The following is a 21,163-nucleotide window of genomic DNA, read 5'->3' as shown; positions in this document are numbered from 1 at the left end:
TCTCTCTCTCTCTCTCTCTCCTCTCTCTCTCTCTCTCTCTCTCTCTCTCTCCCCTCTTCCTCGCCCCTCTCCATCAGTTCTTATGACTGCCTCCTGGACGACCCCTTTAAACAGAAGTGGCCAAAGCTCACCGAGCTCCCTGGCATCAACTACTCCATGGACGAGCAGTGCCGCTTTGACTTTGGCGTGGGATACAAAATGTGCACCGCTGTGAGTCCACACACACACACACACACACACACACACACACACACACACACACACACACAATAGTGGCCTTTATGGGGTTCTTAATCATCTGTAAAGGTTGGGTTCGGCATCTTCAACCAGGATAATCTTTTAAAAGCAATTCCACGTGGGGGTGACTGCATTGATGTTGGTATCGCTGTGACAAGGAGTACTCAGACGGAAAAGCGAGACTGGCACACAAATACAAACACACAGACACACACGCACCTCATTCTCACCTCAATCAACCATCTAATTCACTAGGCCCTGACTGGAGAGGAAATGGGGGTCTCAAAGTGGGTTACTTCTTAAGTCTAAACCAGGGTTTCCTTATGAAGGGGTTGCGGCCAAAATGGATCGTGATTTGGTGGGAGGTGGATCGCCGCCAGACTCTGAAAACTCTGAGCACAGAATTTGCGATCTTTTCATACAACCAACGAAAGGATCACCGATTTCTGCTCAGAGTTTTCGGTTGGGCGAGTATCTTTTGGTTCCCGACGTGAGGAAATGGAAGAACTCTCGTTGTATATGCTACATGTTCAAGAAGGATTTGACATCTGACATGTACTTCCCCCCCCCCCCCCCAACTGTCAGTTCCGCACATACGACCCGTGCAAGCAGCTGTGGTGCAGTCACCCTGACAACCAGTACTTCTGCAAGACCAAGAAAGGCCCACCAGTGGATGGAACAGAGTGTGCGGCGGGCAAGGTACACCTTAGATTAATCAAAGTGATAAAGCGAAACACTCTAAAAAGCCCCACTGGACCACCTCAGCTAATTATTACCCACTGGAAGGGGTTTTAAACGCTGAGGAGATAATTATTCTTCTTGTCGATATAATTTGCCTAGAATTATCCAGGAATTTTCTTACAATGGCACAACATTGGAAGCAATTATCTCTTGAAGGCTTGAAAATATTCTCTCTCTCTCTCTCTCTCTCTCTCTCTCTCTCTCAATACATTTCTGTCTTTTTTAATCTTCATGTTGATATTATTAAATAATCACCCAATTAAAAATGATTTTCTGGTTTTTGTCTAGCAATTTTATTCTGTGAAAAGGGAATAAACACATGTTTTCCTTCCTGCGCGTTGTCTTCTTCTTCAGTGGTGTTTTAAGGGCCACTGCATCTGGATGACCAGCCAGCAGCCCGTGGGCCACGATGGCAGTTGGGGCTCCTGGTCCAAGTTGAGCACCTGTTCCCGGACGTGCGGGGGCGGGATACGTTCCCGCAGCCGGCAGTGCAACAACCCTGTGTGAGTAGGAGTCAGCAGGTCTCCAGACCAAGACAGCCCGCCTGGCCAGTGTTTCAATTTCCTTATTATATTGCGTCGAGGACAGATGAGATTTTTAAACGCAAAAAGCACACAATAGTTGTAGACCATTAACCTAGGTTTGATAATGGGATAAGGGGATGCCCCCTTCCTTGTGACAGGTTTACCAAAGCACAAAGGTTTACATTTAGATGACACTGAGGAAAGGTAGGGTGGCAAGACAATACAAAGAATATGAAACAAAGCCTTGGATGACAACATATGTATTTTTCCAACACACCGGCAAATCAGGATCACTACAAAAAGCATAAATGGTCTCTGGCCCTTTAAAGCACTGTGAGGTCCTGGAGAATGGGAGACATTTTGAAAATGGGAGACATTGTGAGAATGTGAGACCTTTTGACAAAGGGAGACCTTTTGAGAATGTTCCGGCGATCCCAGTCTTTCCTCGACGCCTGGCGTGCGCCGATAGGCAGACAATATCGTAGTTTCTCTGCTGAGAGGGAGGTTGCCGCCCATAATAAGTAAACCTTGCAGCAATTCCCCCTGCTGTTGACAACTGACTTGTTCAGGCAAAAAATACACAATGTTTAATAACACGCACAGGTTGCAGATAAGGGACACGGAGAGGAAATGTTCTGCCCTGTTAATCCTTTCGTTTCATTTTCATTTCCATCTCAACAACGCGGGGGCAGCGCGAGCCACCAACAGCTCCACCTGCTCCACACGCAGCCCTGTCTTCCTTTGAGGCGAGCTGCCGATCATAATAAACCGCTCTATTTGATTCTTTTTTTTTCTCCATACCTGTCTGCGCAGGCCGGCGTACGGAGGCCGAGAATGCCCCGGCTCGACCTTCGACTACCAGATGTGTAACACGGAGGAGTGCGCTGGACCTTACGAGGACTTCCGCGCACAACAGTGTGTCAAGAGGAGCAACAAGTACCACAACAATGTCAAGCACACCTGGCTGCCTTATGAACACCCAGATGGTTAGTCAGTATGGGGAGGGCGACGGGTCATAACCTTTCAGGGGGCTTCAGCAACTCTGAAAGGTTATGGTCTTAGATAGGTTATCGCCGAGCCGTTGCCAGGGGAGGAGGAACATAACATCGGAGGAATGACATTTGCAGAGCGCGGCACGTCGATTTCACAGGCGCACGTTTTAGCAGAGGCGGGTTTATATAGTTCTTTGGTGTCCTATTAACATCTAGGTCCAGCATCTGGAGGAAGTCCATTCCAGCTAAATCGCTAAAACCTGTCACAGAATGTTCTATTTCTGCTAGTCGACAAACTCACACACACACACACACACACACAGACTTTGCCGTAATGGTTTCCCAGTGAAAGGAATGGACGTTTGCGGGGTAGATCACTGTAGCATTGCTTAATGCTGCTAGTGTTTTCTTTTTTAATGCACCTTTCTCCAGAGACCATGTAATCAATGTTTTTTATCCAACATCCCTTTTGTATCCTATTTTATGTGACAGTAGGAGAAAATGCTTTTAACACAAGACGATAGATTGGTATGAAAGGATAATTGGTCATTAATTTTACACTGATATTCAATGGGCTGTCTTGCATTGTGTGTCTGTAACCTTTTTAATGTCACATTTTTAATTAAGAGCAAAAAAAGTACTTCTTGGCCCTTCCTCATTAAAAATGTGTTATAAATGCAACACAATAACAGAATCTTAATCAAAAAGCTTCCAGGTTCCAACCCCCAAGTCCACAGAATAAATATAGGCTTCCTATATTTAGTCTTTAGTCTTTTGTCTTTAAGATGGTTCTTTACTCAGTAATACCATGTGTCTAAAACCAAGTCACCATGAATTATAAATAGGAATTTTATTTGTGTCAGTGAGTTTTAATCTTTGTGTGTGTGCGTGCTGGCGTGCGTGTGTGCGTTTGTGTCTGCACTTGTGCGTGCGTGCTTGTGTGCGTGCGTGCGTGCGTGCATGCGTGCTTGTGTGTGTGTGTGTGCTTGTGCGCGTATGCGTGCGTGTGTGTGTGTGTGTTTCTAGAGGCCCATAAGTGTGAGCTGAGCTGCCAGTCCAAGGAGACGGGGGAGGTGGTGTTTATGAACCAGGTGATGCACGACGGGACCCGCTGCAGCTACAAAGACCTCTTCAGTGTGTGTGCCCGCGGGGAGTGCCTGGTACGTTGTCTACACACGCGAGGGCCCTCCCACACACATACAGACACACACACACGCACACACGCACGCACGCACGCACGCGCGCACGCACGCACGCGCGCGCGCACACACACTTGGTTGGGCATCGATTGGGTTTTATCCGATACCGGTGCGTACTCTGTACTTTTCAAACAGTTCCCGTGCTAAAACGGTTCTCGAACCAGTACTTAAAAAAACGAAACCGCACACACTTGCATACATGCACGACTTGTTATGAGTTTCACATTAAGCAGAAAGTCAGCGGACACTGAGTTGAATGGCAATGGCGTTTGCTAGCCTACTTGATATGCAAGATTTACGGTTGGCATTAAATTACTCGACTTACCCGAAGAAGAAAGGCTGCTGTGAGGGCTGTGACTGATAAATATCTTTTTAAAAAATAAAAATAATTACAAATAATATTAATTACTCGCTGAAAGCAGGCAGGCACGCAGCTTGGCTGCTCGCGTTTGCACTTGCGTGCATGGCGCAACATTAGGCTGCTGCCAAAGTCATATTAAGTAATATGACGCAGGTGCGCAAGGCAGCCACAGGAGAAGCCAACATTGTTTTCAACCGCTCGGTACCTCGTCGTATTAATTCCCAAGTTTTGAAAAGAAAATAAAGTTTGAAGCGAATAAGCGACTGTTTTTGATTTGTTTATTTGTTTATTTTATTTACACACACACACGTTCATACGCACACACAAGTATGCACACCACACACTTACACACACATAGATGTATTATTGTATGTATGTATGGCACTCAGGCTCACTCACCACTTATCTCTTTCCTTTTCATCTACATCAGTCCTTGGACACACAATTATAAGATCTCTGTGAACATTATGGCCTTGTTGCTGTTGCTGTGATGCTCCCACGTGTCCCTTTCATCTTACAAAATCATTTTTCCCGCCCATATCTAACACACTGTGACCTTGTTTTGTACCCCGCCCCCCCCCAGCATGTTGCCTGTGACAAGGAAGTGGGATCCTACAAACAGGAAGACAAGTGTGGCGTCTGTGAGGGGGACAACTCCCACTGTCGCACTGTGAAGCTGACCCTCACCAAAACGCCAAAGAAAACAGGTTAGATGCCGTCAAGTCCACCACACAGTCGGTAGCAGCGTCCGGCGGGCACAGCAGGCTCCAACCGCCCCCAGTTTGCCCTGACGAAAAGCAAAGAAAATGCCATACAGACACCGTACGCTGGGGTTTGATGGAAATCCAAATAAGTGAGATGAGGTACCTGACCATTACCTGTGTACCCTGTGTTACCCGTTGTCCCGGTAGGCCTGCTGAAAATGTTTGACATCCCAGCGGGCGCACGGCACATTGTGATCGAGGAGAACGGGACATCGCCTCATATAATCGGTGAGTGTCAGTTAAAACAAAAGAGAAAGAGGAATCGCAAAGGCGATGCCACAGCTCCTCGACTAATTATTATTATTGAATTTTTATCCTGTGTTTTTCCACTGCTGCTGGGCTGTTGCAATGAACTAGTTTATCCTACGGGGGATTAAGAACGTTGATGATATAAAGATGTACAATTCAGTTTTTTAAATTTTTTTGTAAGATTATATATCTCCTGCTTTTGTTCACACACAACAAAAATGATAAAAAGCGCAAGTGAATCAGGTTCTCACTTGACAGTGAGAAGGAGGAAAGGATGGAAGTGCAATGGCCCTACCAGCCAACGTTAATAGCATCTCTGGATGACTCATTGAGGGTCGGTGTGAACCTGTTCCTACTTCCAGCAAAAATGGGTGACATAATTCACTCATAAAGGTGCATTATACCTCCAGGGTCATCTAGGACACCTGTTCCCAAACGCTTTCACCTCCAGACCGAAATTGAAATCTGTTGTGTACTAGGGACCAAAACGTACAAACAAAGCAACATGAATCACCATCTTCATCAACGTCTAAGAACTGCCCCATTCACAATGTTCTTTTACTGCTACTTGACAAACACACAGCATTATCTTCCCCAGGACCGAGGTGGACATGGTAGCACACTGAGGGATTGTTTACTGCTGCATGTATTGTTTGGTTCCTGCCATCCTTTTATTATGCCTCTCTCTCCAGAATCCCTATAGTATACTTTTACGAAATCCCACATTTATATATTGCGGATAAGAGAACAAGCCATGAATTTAAAATGTGTATAAAATCTATTGATTTCCTTTGAAAAGTACGTCCCAGTAATAATTTAACATGCTGATTTGTTTTTTTCATGCATTTATTAAAAAAAAAATTAAATAGTCAAACGTTGTGCAGTTATGCATTGTTGGTGAGAGGCTGTATGAAATTGGTTAGTACGCCCGGGTTTATTGGCTGGCGGGGTTCCCAAGGCGTTGGAAGCCTTTAATTATAATGACCGCCCAGCAGGAAAGTCGCAACATCAAAGCTGAAGGTCAAATGTGTAGCAGCACAGTGATGGTGTATCCCATAATATCAGTATATCAGATGAAACACAGCTCAGAGGTTAGCGGCTGAATGGAGAAACAGCAAACGCCCATGGCAAAATACCTAATGCGGTTTTGGTCTATATGCTCTTTCTCTATCCTAAACATAACCGAGGAACGCACTCGTCTCGCAGCCGGGGAACATTTTAAACGTCAAACGCTTAAGTTAAGTCTGACCTTAAGACCGTCCTTCTGTCTCCTTTACCCCGTCGGCACAGCTGTGAAGAACCAGGTCACCGGCCACTTTGTGTTGAACGCCAAGAGCGAAGAGGCCCAGTCCAAGGTGTTCATCGAGAACGGCCTAGAGTGGGAGTACTCCCTGGACCAGGGGAAGGAGACCCTGAAGACCACCGGGCCGCTCTACGAGGCCATCGTGGTGCTGGTGAGCCCCCCCGCTCCATCCCTCCTCCATCCCTCCCCCCCAACTCCTTCTCTCACCCCTGCCACGGATGTTCGTTTTTTTTCCCCAGTCCACCTAGAATTCCATTCGCCCTCCCCAGAAATAACCTCTGTTTGGATCTGTGCCCCCCCCCTCGGGCGTAGGTCATTCCCCAGGAGGAAGACGTGAAGATCAGCCTGACCTACAAGTACATCATCCACGAGGACCTTCTGCCCGAGATCACCAACAACAACGTGCTGCTGACGGAGCTGGACACCTACGAGTGGGCTCTGAAGAGCTGGTCTCAGTGCTCCAAGCCCTGTGGGGGAGGTGGGCGCAGCGGCTCGCCTCGTGACCGCTGTTAATGTATATGGCTGTTTGGTTGGTAGATGTGTCTGTGTGTGTGTGTATGTGGGCGAGAACATGCACATGCGTATGTGTGCGTGTGCGAGAGTGCGTTCTCACATTAGTATGTGTGTGTGTGTGTGTGTGTGTGTGTGTGTGAGAAAGTGGGTGTACCAACATAAGTTTGTGTGTGTGTGTGTGTGTGTGTACGCACATGCAGGTCTGTGTCTTTGTTTGCGTGCAATTGTGTGTGTGTGTGTGTGTGTGTGTGTGTGTGTGTGTGTGTGTGTGTGTGTGTGTGTGAATACGCACATGCGAGTCTGTGTTTCTGTGCGATTGTGTGTGTGTGTGTGTGTGTGTGTGTGTGTGTGTATTTGTGTGTATGTAGGTATTTGTGCATTTGTGTGTCCACACACTCATGTGTGTATGTATTGGGGAACCCTGATAAGCTGATCATCCCCTCCCCCCCCCTCATTCTAGGTATACAATACACCAAATATGGTTGCCGGGGGAAGAACAACAACCGATTGGTGAATCGCAACATCTGCGAACCCAGCAAGAAGCCCAAACCGATCCGCAAACGCTGCAACCTCCACGAGTGTGCCCAGCCCATGTGAGAGCAGACCAATCAACCACATCAACGTCTCAATGTATTTTAAATAGCAGCACCGGAAAGCAATATTGCCTGTGCTGGCGAATTTGTATTTTTATTATTATATTATAATATATATATTATTATATGTATTATTCCGAAAATACTGTGTGCGATAACCCGACACCAACTTTCCACTTAGAGAAAGCAGAATTTAAGGGCGGATGAACTTGGTAAAGTGTTTTCTAAATGCCTTAGGTAACATGAACAAACATAAAAGGATTGAATAAGAAAGGTTGGCAGTGCCTTCAGAGCATTGATGTATTTATGAAAGTTTAAAAGATGATGAAATGCACTTCCACCCTTTTGGGATCAAGACGTAGTACTTTGGGTTGGATCAGAGAAATATTGCATCCAAGTTATGGAGGTAGATTTGTGTCTTTGTGTCCAGGACAAAACCTTTTGCACTGCAAACTTAAAATAATTATTCTGAAAGTATTAGTGAGCTTTTGAGGTTTTAACAGAACTAATTGTTTTGGTCTGTTTGCTTTTTGCAAATTTTTTGCAATACAAATAAAGATAATGAATCTGAGACCAAGAAATGGCTGAACATTTTAATGATGCCAAAACAATTGTTGGAATCAAGTTTAATAAATCGAGTTCCAAACTTTATGCACTCCAATCCAAAATAATTATAATTTAAAAAAAGATGATAAGGATGAGGATAATTGGAATGCACCGAGTTGTGAGAGATGTGTTATTTGATTGCGACACATTTTCTGGCTTAAAATGTTAAAGTTTTACGTTCAATATACTCTCAAAACTTTGAAAGCAATTATTTCTATTTGAATTATCAAAGAAAGTAAATCAATGTCAAAGCTTCAGCATCAAACCACACCGACCGTGAACTTCAGTTCACATTTGTATGTGCGAAACCAAAAATAAAAGGGTCTGTGCGCTTTGTGCTGCACCTGACGGGAAGCCTTCCGCCTCTGAAAAGCCTTTCGTGGCAGCACCTCAGCTAAGCCTGTTTCTGTGGACAGGTGGGTGGTGGAGGAGTGGACGCCGTGCAGCAAGACGTGCGGGAAGCTGGGCTACCAGTCACGGGTGGTGCAATGTCTGCAGTTGCTCCACAACAGCACCACCAGGTCCGTGCACGCCAAGCACTGCAGCGAGGAGCGGCCGGAACTGCGGCGCACGTGCAACAGCACGGTCTGCCCCGCCCAGTGGAGGACGGGGGCGTGGTCTCAGGTAGGTCTCCAGCCCAAAGGCGCCGGGTTCCAACCCAAAATGTACACGTTCTCTACCTGGAAAGTTTCAATCTCGAGAGAGAAGAACAAAGTCAAAGTCAAATAGAGATCATTAATGGGACTTCCGGTTATGGCGCGCTGCTAGGCAGACGTGTGAAAGAGAGCTCCCATGCACAATTCATAGAAAAATAATCAGGAAGCCACTAAGAATTACCAAACAGTTACTACTGATCCAAAAACACAGCAAACAGCCATAATGCCACCGAAACTGCAGCCAAAGACTTCAAAATCTACTAAATCAACCGATGATTCTTCCAGCCCGACGATGCTAACTAGTTCCAATACTAGCGACGACGACACAATTAGCCCTGGTCTAATTCTCAACGCTATCCAGACAATGAAAGAAGATTTTGTGTCGAGGTTTGATGGGCTATTGGGCGCTATTCAGGGAGTGCAAGGCGAATTAAAGTCATTGACTGGCCGACTGACCGAAGCTGAAGACCGAATTGGCGCCAATGAAGATGACCTAACATCTCTGAAAACACAGACCACCACCATGAAAGCAGCTATGGAGGAGCTTGTGCTAAAGGTGGATGACTTGGAAAACCGAGCACGCCGCTCGAATGTGCGGTTGGTGGGTCTGCCTGAGTTAACCGAAGGAGGTGACGTGCGTAACTTTTTGGAAAAGTGGATTCCTAAAGCTCTTGGTGAAATGAACTTTACTGGGCCATTGCTTATAGAAAGAGCACACCGAGTTGGTAGACTCAACAGTAAAGATGGAAGCCAACCAACCGCTACACGCCCTAGAGTGGTGGTGATGAAGTTTCTGAACTACGCCGACAAGGTTCGAGTGATGAAAGCGGCCAGAAGCAAGGGAAAGATACTTGTCGACGATAAGAATGTCATGTTTTTTCCCGACGTGTCGGCGGATCTGCTAAAACGTAGAAAAGTCTTTGATTCAGCAAAGAAAGAACTAGCCTCCCTTTCTATCCATGACCTGCGTTACGGAATAATTCACCCAGCTACACTTCTGGTGACCATCAAGGGAAGACGGCACACGTTCGACACTGCATCTGAAGCGGAGGCTTTTGTGCAGGAATTAAAGTCGCAAAGCTAGGCAACGCTGGGTGGTGAGAAAGCTAACGTGTTTAGTGCTGACACAATACAGGTAACTGAATTCTTCCTGGACTGTTTAAAGAATGCAGCCGCAATACGGGCGCGATAAGCTTTTCCTGGACTGTTTAAGACTGTTAATTTAAGTCTAATGTTTTGCTGCAAAGTGGTTATTTCTGATTGCAATACACAATAAGTTAACTTTTAATATTTTGCATGGAGCTCCAACATGATCGCTGAGCATGCTGTTCCTCGACATGTGGGTGGACCAGCTTAGTTCCATAGTCAGACTCTGTTCAGGGGTCTATTGGAAGTGTGATCTAGGGGAGGGAAGCGTGTACTTCGTTTGGGGAAGTACACCCTATTGTGTTTACGTCTACGTCTTAAGGCACATATTTTTATTTTCATTTGTATTAAGTTTTCTCTGTATTGTATACTCAATTCCAACCCGCACATACAATGTAGTATTATATCATGTCATTTGAACTCCAGTTCACCTCTTGGAATGTAAGAGGTCTAAACAAACTTGTCAAGCTTAAGCAAGTAATGAGTAGGATTAAACAACTAAAAGCTAAGATAGTCTTTCTGCAGGAGACACATTTAACACCTGAAGATGTAGTAAAAGTGAGGAGGAGGTGGCCAGGTCGAGTTTTTTCTGCTTCATCTAGTTCTCGCTCACGTGGGGTAATCATTCTGATACATAACTCCATACCCTTTCATCTCATTAATGTGGATGAAGACCGATATGGGAGATACATTATTATTCAATGTGAAATACTCTCAATTAGGTTAAATCTGGTAAACTTATATGGACCCAATGATGACAACCCGTCTTTTTTCAGAAATCTGTTTTTGTCCCTGGCTGATTTGTCTGGTAGTTTCATAATAGGTGGAGATTTTAATTGCACTCTCCAACCAGAGATTGATAGATCCACGGGGATAGATACCTCCCATGCCCAGACACGAAAGGAGTTATTACAATATATAAAAGAATTTAATTTAACTGACATATGGAGAAGAGACTATCCTAATCAGTCAACCTTCTCATGTTATTCTGCCACCTGCCAGACATTCTCCAGACTTGACTACTTTTTGGTCTCTGCTTCCTTGATGTCAACAATCACAAGAAGCTGGTACGACAGCATTGTAATTTCAGACCATGCTTCAGTTTCATTTAGACTAAACATGCCAAAGTCACTGAATTTCTCCATGGGGTGGCGCCTTCAGTCATTTTGGCTGAAGGATCCAGAATTTATGAAGTTTATTGGGGCACAAATTGATGATTACTTTGTAAATAACACAACTCAAACATCAGCTGCTATACGGTGGGAAGCATTTAAAGCCTTCCTGAGAGGACATATGATAAGTTATACAAGTTATAAACAAAAATCTTGGAGGCTGGAGATGCAACAGTTAGAAAAAAAGATAAAAGAAACTGAATCAAAACACTTCAAAAATCCTTCCCAACAGTCCTTTAGAGAACTTAATGAATTTAGAGCTAAGTATAATGTTTTATCTGTCAATAAGGCAACTAAAAGCCTGCTGAAATTGAAACAGTCCTATTATGAGCAAGGGGAAAAGGCTAGTAAACTCTTAGCTTGGCGTATTAAACAATCAGAATCTGAAAGAACAATAAATACTATTCAGCTAGATGATGGGTTGGAGACTAGTGACCTTAAAGAAATTAATAAAGCTTTTAAAGGTTTTTACGAGAACTTATACAGCACAGACTCTTCAGCCTCAGCCTTGCAAAAACAAAAATACTTTTTGGATTCATTGAACATCAAGCCTCTTGAAGAAAACTTCCTGGATGATTTAGACCTAGACTTAACCATTGAGGAATTATCTGCAGCCACTGGGAGTATGAAGGGGGGTAAGACGCCTGGCGAGGATTCGATTCCCATTGAAATCTATAAAGCTTTTCAGGAAACGCTACTGCCACCTTTACTTGAAATGTATAAAGAGTCCTTAGATAGTGGGTCCTTTCCCCCTTCTCTAAATATGGCGGTAATCACACTATTGTTAAAACCAGGTAAAGCATCTAACCTTTGTGGATCGTATAGACCAATATCACTTCTTAATAACGATCTCAAAATTCTCTGCAAAGCATTAGCCAGACGGTTAGATACACTTCTACCACAAATGGTGCACTCTGATCAAAACGGCTTTGTTCAGGGACGACAGGGTTTTCATAATATAAGACGAGTTCTTAATATTTTGTTTGAAAATTCAGGGTGTATGGACACTGCTATTTTGTCATTGGATGCCGAGAAGGCCTTTGACAAGGTGGAGTGGCACTTCCTGTTTGAGGTTCTTCAAAGATTTGGCATAAAGAAGAAATTTCTCTGTTGGATCAGACTACTTTATGCTGACCCCCAGGCTGTAGTTTTAACAAATGGGCTATCTTCAGCACCCTTTAAGTTGTACAGGGGCACAAGACAAGGCTGCCCCCTGTCTCCACTGTTATTTACCCTGGCAATTGAACCGCTGGCCATGGCAATTCGCAACCATACTAGTTTTAAAGGCATAAGGATAGGAGATACGGAACATCGCATAGCACTGTATGCTGATGATGTCATTTTGTTTTGCTCTAATTTGAAACAGACTTTACCAGCTTTATTGGACCAAATTAACTTTTTTGGCACCTTTGCGGGATACAAAATTAATTACTCGAAATCTGTAATATTATTCTTGAATGAAAGGGAACGACTACACCCCCCAATTCCTACTCCTTTTACGGTTTCACTAAATGGCTTCACATACCTGGGTGTTAAGATTGCCCCTACCACTGACAAAATTGTTCCTAATAACTACAATACCTTAACAGATAAGGTCACCCAACTTATAAATAGATGGACAAATCTACCCATTTCTATGATTGGGCGTATAAATGTATTGAAAATGTCAATTTTACCGAAGTTTCTTTATCTCTTTCAATCTATTCCACTTGCTCCTCCACCCTCACTCTTTAATTTTCTTAAAAAGCTTTTCTCTAACTTTATATGGAACAACAAGCGTCCCAGGCTCAGGCTTTCCCTGTTGTATTTACCATATGATAGAGGTGGTTTACAACTACCAAATCTTGAGTGGTATTACTGGGCAGCTCAAATCAGAGCAGCAATGTTTTATTTTGAGAGAAACCACCCTCCAGCTTGGGTTTCAATAGAAGCACATTTAACAAACATACCTTTAAACCTGTACATCTTCTCTGCTAAAAAACATAAACTAATCAAACATACTAAAAATCCTTTTCTCAAAAATACATTAATGGTTTGGCACAAATCTCTTGCATACCTAGGAGAAACAGCTAAATTATCTCGGTTCTCTCCAATTTTTGGTAATGATGACTTCCAACCTGGTAGAGCAGACCCAGGGTTTAAAATATGGGCAGCCCAGGGTATAGCTAAGGTTGCTGACCTTTACAATGAAAACTTGGTTCTCATGTCATTCGAAGAGCTTAAATCAAAATATGGGATTCCTGCAAAACATTTTTTTAAATATTTACAATTTAGAAGCTTCATCCTTTCCAGAAGACAGAGCAATGATTTGAAGCTTCCCCCCCTATCCACTCTAGAAGATTACACTTTGAAGTTTTTACATTCTAGGGGACAAGTTTCATTACTCTATGAGCTTTTTGTAAGCAAGTCTAAAGAATCATCACAGCGCTCACTTCAAGCATGGCGGAGGGACTTGCAGGATAATGTAACTGAGGAGGAATGGTCAAAGGCATGTTTTCTAGCTCAGACCCAATCCGTAAATACAAACTCCAAACTGTTACAATATAAATGGATAAGTAGACTGTACATAACACCAGCTAAATTGCACCACTTTAACCCTAACATACCTGATACCTGCTTCAAATGTAAAGACCAAAAAGGTACCTTATTTCATTGTATGTGGGAATGTCAAAAGACACTTTCTTTTTGGAGTAAGGTGGTGGACCTTGCTAGCCAAATCAGTGGCAGGAAAGTGCCTCTTAGTCCTAAATTGTGCCTATTGAATATCTATCCAGAAGACTTCACTACCTCTAAAAAAATTAGGTCTCTTCTGAATATTTGTTTTCTGGAAGCCAAACGATGTATTGCTCTCTCATGGAAATCAGATACACCCTGTGCCACATCACAATGGTTGAAGGGAATGACTTCTTACTTAGCTTTGGAAAAGATAAGTTACACAACAAAAAATAGACTTGACAAGTTTTGGGAAGTATGGAACATTTTCTACAACTTCCTTGAAAATAACAACATGGATGTTGATGGTTGGTTGGATGATAAGACGGATTGAGTATTTTTTTTTTTTGTTTTGTTTTGTTTTCATTTGTTCTCCCCTGTAAACAATGTAAGTTAGCAGATGTAATTTCAATGACTGTAACACACTGTCTACTGTGACAAGAACATCTATTATATGTGCTATATGTGAGAACAAAATGCATTATATGTGCCTTGTTGTGTTGTCTTGTATTGTTTGTCTGTAAAATGAACAAAATTCTGAATAAATATATGTTTAAAAAAAAAGATCATTAATGACAGAAAAGGCACTGTATGCTGCTTGGATATAAGCATGTTTTAAGTGACTAAATAGCAAAAGGTAAAAGGTTTTCCTGCCTCTGTTTTTCCTAAGTCAAATGCGTAAACTTTCTCTTTTCAACCATCCTTCAGAACATTGATTTTTTTGTTTCACTGCATTAATGAGCAGACAAAGGCAGTGAGCATCTTTAGAAGTCAGTTATTAAAGTAGCTGTTCTGGCTGAAGAAAGCCACAGAAAACACTTGCCCTTCAAGGACAACCATACAGAAAGATATGCTGTAGATTAACCGAAAGGCAGGTTGGAGAATCTACGCCTGTTCATTTATATATATAAATATATTTATAAACATCGACAACTTACAATAACGTGAGTAAAAACACATACCCTATAGTGTGAATGTGGCTTCTTAGTAAAGTCATTCAAACCTTTAAACAATTTCAAACAGGATTTCAGAATACCTAAGTCTGTGTGTGTGTTTGTGTGTGTGTGTGTGTTGGTGTCTGTGTCTACATGTGTGTATTCCTGACTGCCTTCCTGCCCATCCGTGTGTCCGTCTATGCTTGTGCGTGTGTGTCCATGTGTGTGTGTGCCTGCCTGCCTGCCTTCCCGTCTGTGCGTGTGCATGTGTTTGTCTGTGTGTTTGTGCGTGATTGTGCATATGTGTTTTCTTTCCACCCAGTGTTCGGTGACCTGCGGGGAGGGCATCCAGCAGAGGCAGGTGGTGTGCAAGGCCAGCGACAACACCATCAGCCAGTGTGATGGGGCAAAGCCGGACACGATCCTCATCTGCACCCTGAACCCCTGTCCGGGTAAGAGTCGGGCGAGAGAGCATGCGTGAGACCACAAGAACGAGGTGAGAGAGAGAGAGAAAGAGAACGCTAGGGAGAAAGAGAGGGGGAAGAGAGAGAGAGAGAGAGAGAGAGAGAGAGAGAAAGTGAGGAAGAAGTAGAGAGAGTGCGAGAGCAGGTTATAGGGATGTTATATGGAGAGAGATATTTAGAGAGGGGGAGGGAGGGAGAGAGATATAGAAAATGAGAGAGACGTAGAGAGAGTGCGAGAGAGCAGTATAGAGGGATGTGGACAGAGAGAGATATTTAGAGAGAGGAGGCGGGAAGGAGGGAAAGAGAGCGGGAGAAAGGGATGTGGAGAAGGAGAGAGAGGATCATGGATGTGAAGAGGAGGGTCAAGAGCGATCGAGAGAACAAGAGGGGGTAAGAGGAAGAGACAGAAAGAGAATGAGAGGTGGACCGGTCGAGAGGGAGGGAGCAGAACGAGATAGGGAGGGTGGGGGAAGAGATCAAGAGAGGTAGGGCGAGAAAGAGAAAGCAAAGGCTCAACGATCAGATAGAGAGGGAGGGAGGGGTGGAGAGAGAGAAAGAGAGGGAGAGAGAGTTGGTATAGAGAACGCCTCTGGCGTGGCTGTCGCTGAGTTTTCTCTGTGTTATGCCAGAAGCAAACACACACACACACACACACACACACACACACACACACACACACACGCACACACACACAAACCAGCAGATCCGTTCAATCCAGCATGAGTGCGCAGTGTGAGTGTTGGCCTGCTTACCATAGCTTCTCTTCACACCCAATTCCCCTTTCAAACCAGATGTTATTCATAGTTGAGGCTTTGTTCTTTGGCCCACATTTTCATATCATTCATTTCAAGTCGCCTAGCGCTGTTTTTGTTTTAATACAAAAGGTATATTTTTGATTACTTGGAGGCGAAGCTACTGGAAGTTAAGCCTTGCGTCGGTTCAGGCAGCTACTATGGCTGGGCGCTCATGACTCCCAATACTACAATGCAACATTTCCAGAATGTGCTATATTTTTCTCCCCACACAGCCTCCAGCAGGGCTGTTGTGCAGATTCAAATCTGCTTTTAATCTTTAAACAACCACTACTTACTTCACTACACTACTAGTTATCTTTGGATATTTTGATTTAATTTGAATGAAATAAATAATGAAAGATAACGCTGATTAAACTTGAATACATTACCTCGTCCTCTGAACCCGGTTTCTGCCGCAGTCAGGTCAGATAACAACGGTGTTAACGTCAATAGCTCGTCCACAGAGCACAGACTTCACGCTAATTCACCACTGAAATGACCCTTAAAGGAATAATATTTAACATTCCTGAATGAAAATATGTAAAAACAACTAGTTTTTAATTTTTTAATCTTTTTTTACATTATTCAAATGGTTTCCGACAATGTCGACACCTAGAGAAATCAGTTTTTCTAATGACTGTAATGAAGTATGCACTTTGCCGCATAACTTCTGGGGAAACACACGAAAACATCCAGTCCTCCAGTAGGGACCTAATTTAATTGTTATGATATTCAATTCAATATCCAATATTGTTGTAACTTACTAAGATGTGCCAGCCTCAATTGTTCGTTATTGTTCGTGCCAGCCACATTGATTCCCTTTCTCTCTCTCTCCTCCGTCTGTGAACTGCCCCCCTCTCTGTGGACATAAAATCCAAATAGGATGATAAAGTGTCCTTCATTTCCGACAGAATGAATGTGGATGCTGATATGAGTGTGTGCCCACATTGTCCTCATAATCAAGTTAATTTGATAGCTGATTCATTAAGCGCAGGCACTGTGCCTTGCCAGCCAACTGGGAAAGCGTGCAATTTGCAATCATAGAAAATGCTGTGTGTCACATGTGACCATGAAACCATCATATATGACAACAGATTGAGGGAGACTGACTGAGAAAAACTTCAACATCATATGTACTGTGCTTAATTAGTTAGACACCATTGTAAAGGTCCTACCAGTGGGGATGGGTTTGGTGGTAAAGCTACCTCCTTTTCTTCTTATTGTTGTTAATAATATCACATGTGCAGCATAGGAGCTGTAACAGCTACATTAGCATTTCATCCACAGGGTTGTGCTCAGAACATCCCTGCTCGTTGTGTGAATATGCACGCAGTACGGCCCTTGTAAACAGGAAGAGTAGGCTGAAGATAACAAGACCACAAGGCTCTTTTAATGTCTGTATGAACCCATACTTATGTACTGTATGAATAAGATGACATATAATGTGTTAACATCTCCCATGAGTTAAACACTGTATTCTATACCACTCTAACTTTATCCCTTCCTCCATCTCTCCCCCTCCCCTACTGAATGCTACAGGTCAGTCGTCACCTTCGCCGCTCGACTCTGCGGCGGCGGTGAACTCTTCGGGGAAGGACGACAGCGTGTACCAGAGGGCTTCTGAAAACCCCGTCCACAAACTTTCCTCCAGTGAGCCCACGAGCACTATGATGAATAATAATGATACAAATGCAAAAAATATACAGTACATGATAAATATAATATATATTTACATTTACATTTGGGGAACTTAGCATTTAGACGCTTTTATCCGAGGCGATTTGTCCGAAGAAACAATATATCACTGTCGGTACAGTAAAGATATTCATAGAAACCAAGAACTATTTTTAAGCGCCAGGATGTACCTCATACAATATGGGCGTAAGAGGAGTGTTTTTAGCAGAGTAAGGGAGGAGAATAAATATATAGATATAGATAGCATGATATAAAAAAATATATATATATCATGACGATAGCATACAGTAAGTGGGTGCATACCTACATGGTTGCCCCCATGCTGAGGTTTCGGTGCTGAACTTTGACCAGTGCTGTCCCCTGCTCTCCACCAAGCGTGTGTGTGTGTTTGTGTGTGTCCAGATGAGCCGTGTCTGGGGGACAAGTCCATCTTCTGTCAGATGGAGGTGCTGGCGCGGTACTGCTCCATCCCCGGCTACAACAAGCTGTGCTGCGAGTCCTGCAACAAGAAGGACGGACCCCTCACCGAGCCGAACCCCGGGGGCCGCGAGGAGCCCTCCCGCCCCACCGCCCGGCCCCACGTCTCCTCCCCGTCCACCGCTCCCCAGGGGTTGGTCAGCACCTCCCGGAGCCCCCCACAAACCACTAAAGCCAGCGGGCGAAGGCCTCGCTCCACCTCCCAGGGACTGTCCACCACCACCGCCACCGCCTTCACCGCCACGCCCAATCAGGACCCCCGTGAAGCCTCCTCGTCCTACGCGGCCGCCGTGGCGGTGACCTCAGAGACCCCCAGCGACACGAACACAGACCCCCGGCCCCTCCCGCCTCTGGGGTTGCCACGGCCCACAGACTCCCCCCTCTCCTCTTCCTCCTCCCCCGCTCCCTCCCCCTCCTCCTCCCCCGATAGTACCGCCGCCGCCAGGTCTAGAAGAGACACTTTAGGAGGACCTGAGTGGAGGCGGGCTCACAGAACAGCAGGCGCTCCCTGAAGACGTGAACAGCCAGCCGGCGGCGTTGCCATGGGGACGTATGGACGTGAATACTCCTTCCAGTCCTTGGTCAGCTCATTCCAATGCCATCCGACGGGCTCACACTATTGCTGCGAATTTGTGTTTTGGTTTTATTCCGTTTTTTTAATTATTATTATTATTGTAATTATTATTTTTATTTTCCATGCCAGTGGACTTCAACCATTAATGGTTACCTCAGCAAAGAAAACAGAAGCAGAGCCGTCTCAGTGCATTCACTCTGCCCATCTCGGCTTCAAATATGAAATGGAAGATGAAAACTAACAGAAAACACAGAAGTTGTTAAATGAAGGTGCTGTAAATGAAATGACTACAAAACATGTTTCAAAAAATGTGACGACTGCATCGCTAGCATTTCCGTTTGTGTCCGTGTACAGTTATGTTGAGCATTTTTTCCAAGTGCATTAGAACTACTATTGAAATTGTATTGTGAATGGGGCGGGGCCTGCGTCACTCGTGATAGAGAGCCTTGCAACAACTCTCTGTTCTTGGTGCTCATTCGTTCTCTTTTTTAACCCGAAAACATAACCGGCCATCCTCATTGGTTGAGAATTGAGTCCATTTGCAAGCAAAGCCCACTGTAGCATGCTCTTCCTTTGCATTGATGGAAGCCACATATGCTCAAAAAGATAAGTATAAAAGATAAGTATAAAATACGATTTAGTAATTTTTTGTAACTGGTATATTTTTTAAATAATATTGTATATAGTGTAAATTTCACTGTGTTATATGAAAAAAACAAGTAACATCAGGCAATTTAACGGGAAAGCATAGTGGTATTCGAGAAGTGCATTCAAAATGGCGGAAGTCAACAGAAAGTGGATGTTGCTGTGGTTTTTGTTCAAGTTAGTATTTGCTGCATTGCAGTTTATAACATTATAATGTGTATTGTATAGTTCTTGTATATACGTACATGAATGAAAGCTTTAAATGTTAATATTTATTGAATTTTTTAATGGTAAAGAAACTAGAAAAAGTACAAGTTTAAACAAATTTGGAATTCTTTGTTGTCTCATGTCTTTATTCCATTAGAATCAAAATATCTTCATTTTTTTCTTCTTATCGCTTTAGTGTGACTGAAACTTAGGTTTTAGATTTAATTAGAGAGGGCTTGCGTAAACAAAACTATGATTCTTTAGTTTTGTTTCTGTGGTTCTGAATGTTGTAGTTCCTTCAAACAAAACATGTAACCTATGGAAATCTCATGATATATTGTACTTATTTAGACAATTTACTTATCAAAAATAATTCACACTTATTATTTTAATTTACAGCATTGACCTCTGAGCAGATTATTCCCCTTTCAGAGCAGTCATTTGTTACATTCTGACAAACAACCAAGACAACCACATCCATTCCTATAGGGACCATATTATTTCTTTGAAGACCAACAGGATCAGTCTCCCTATGATCTGCTGCTGCTCACATGCGACTTTGGACCATGAGTCTCTAGATCAGGGGTCTCAAACTCGCGGCCAGGGGGCCAATTAAGGCCCGCAGGATGATATTTTGTGGCCCCCTACCTGACATCAAAGTTTAGTGTTAGTGCGGCCCGCGCGTTGTTGTCAAACGCACATTTTTTGCCGAGTGGCTTGCCACGCTTTTTTATCACTTGTGATAGGGTGACCAGATGTCCCGGATTTGCCGGGATAGTCCGAATTCTAAGTTGCGTGTCCTGAGTGTGGACAAAAGCCAAAGGACGCTAAAATGTCCCGGTTTCTACCAACCACTATGAAATGTCCCCTGTTGTCAGCGATTACATAGCCAACGTGATCTAATTATAGCCCAATCATTAACTTAGATTGGGTCAGTTGTGCTCCTTTTTTCTGTGGAATACTTGATATGGCCCAGCCTGACCTAGACTCTACCTCCAGCGGCCCCCAGGTAAGTGGAGTTTGAGACCCCTGCTCTAGATAAAGTAGCCATTTTGTAAACAGTGAACGTCTGTTACATCTTTGAAGAGATGAAGAGCTGAAACACTTACACTGGCCTTCCTTTTTCAAAGTAGGTATTTACTGTTATTAGATGGCCTTCCCATTGATTTATTCCAGGTGGTACCATAACAGGGTTCCTACGTCTCCTCCTCCTATTCTTCGAGTCAGAAAAAAAAATACCTTTACATCCAGGAGGAGCCATGTCAGACGGCTGGTGGTCTTGTCTGGCAGAGGCTCCAAGAGCAAGCAGCTAGGGGCCTCCTCTGCTCTGTCACCATGAAACACCCGGCCGGTCAGTATCACAGTCAGTAGGCTATTGTAGTATCAGCAAGGAAAATCGATTTTAAAATGGCACTATTCAACATACATATGGTTTTAGGACTATGAAATCAGAGACATGTCATGATTAAGCGGGTCTAGCTCCCCTCCCGTACACATGATTTCTGTCCGGTACGAGATAGACCCGCCAATTACAATTACAATCGTATCTAATAGGAGGCGGGATAAATACGATGATAAATACTGTGGACCGCAGGCGTTTTCAA

At 43.8% G+C, this 21,163-nt stretch overlaps 1 protein-coding gene across 1 annotated transcript in view; it reads left to right on the top strand.

Annotated features, from left to right (window-relative positions):
• adamts14 (ADAM metallopeptidase with thrombospondin type 1 motif, 14) overlaps positions 1-19,509 on the top strand; it is a 44,169-nt gene extending 24,660 nt beyond the window's left edge. Inside the window, exons 9-22 of the mRNA XM_079756467.1 lie at positions 78-210; positions 823-936; positions 1,333-1,481; positions 2,316-2,488; positions 3,521-3,654; positions 4,638-4,761; positions 4,966-5,046; positions 6,358-6,521; positions 6,683-6,848; positions 7,344-7,476; positions 8,499-8,706; positions 15,026-15,155; positions 17,501-17,611; positions 18,059-19,509. Of these exons, the coding sequence (XP_079612593.1) occupies positions 78-210; positions 823-936; positions 1,333-1,481; positions 2,316-2,488; positions 3,521-3,654; positions 4,638-4,761; positions 4,966-5,046; positions 6,358-6,521; positions 6,683-6,848; positions 7,344-7,476; positions 8,499-8,706; positions 15,026-15,155; positions 17,501-17,611; positions 18,059-18,645 (2,407 nt within the window). The 3' untranslated portion in view covers positions 18,646-19,509. The remainder of the gene's footprint in view (positions 1-77; positions 211-822; positions 937-1,332; positions 1,482-2,315; positions 2,489-3,520; positions 3,655-4,637; positions 4,762-4,965; positions 5,047-6,357; positions 6,522-6,682; positions 6,849-7,343; positions 7,477-8,498; positions 8,707-15,025; positions 15,156-17,500; positions 17,612-18,058) is intronic.
• The last annotated feature ends 1,654 nt before the right edge of the window (positions 19,510-21,163 follow it).

This window comes from Pollachius pollachius (genome assembly GCF_949987615.1).
Source record: "Pollachius pollachius genome assembly, chromosome: 19".
Lineage (NCBI taxonomy): Eukaryota > Metazoa > Chordata > Actinopteri > Gadiformes > Gadidae > Pollachius > Pollachius pollachius.
This window is presented reverse-complemented; position numbering and strand designations above follow the sequence as displayed.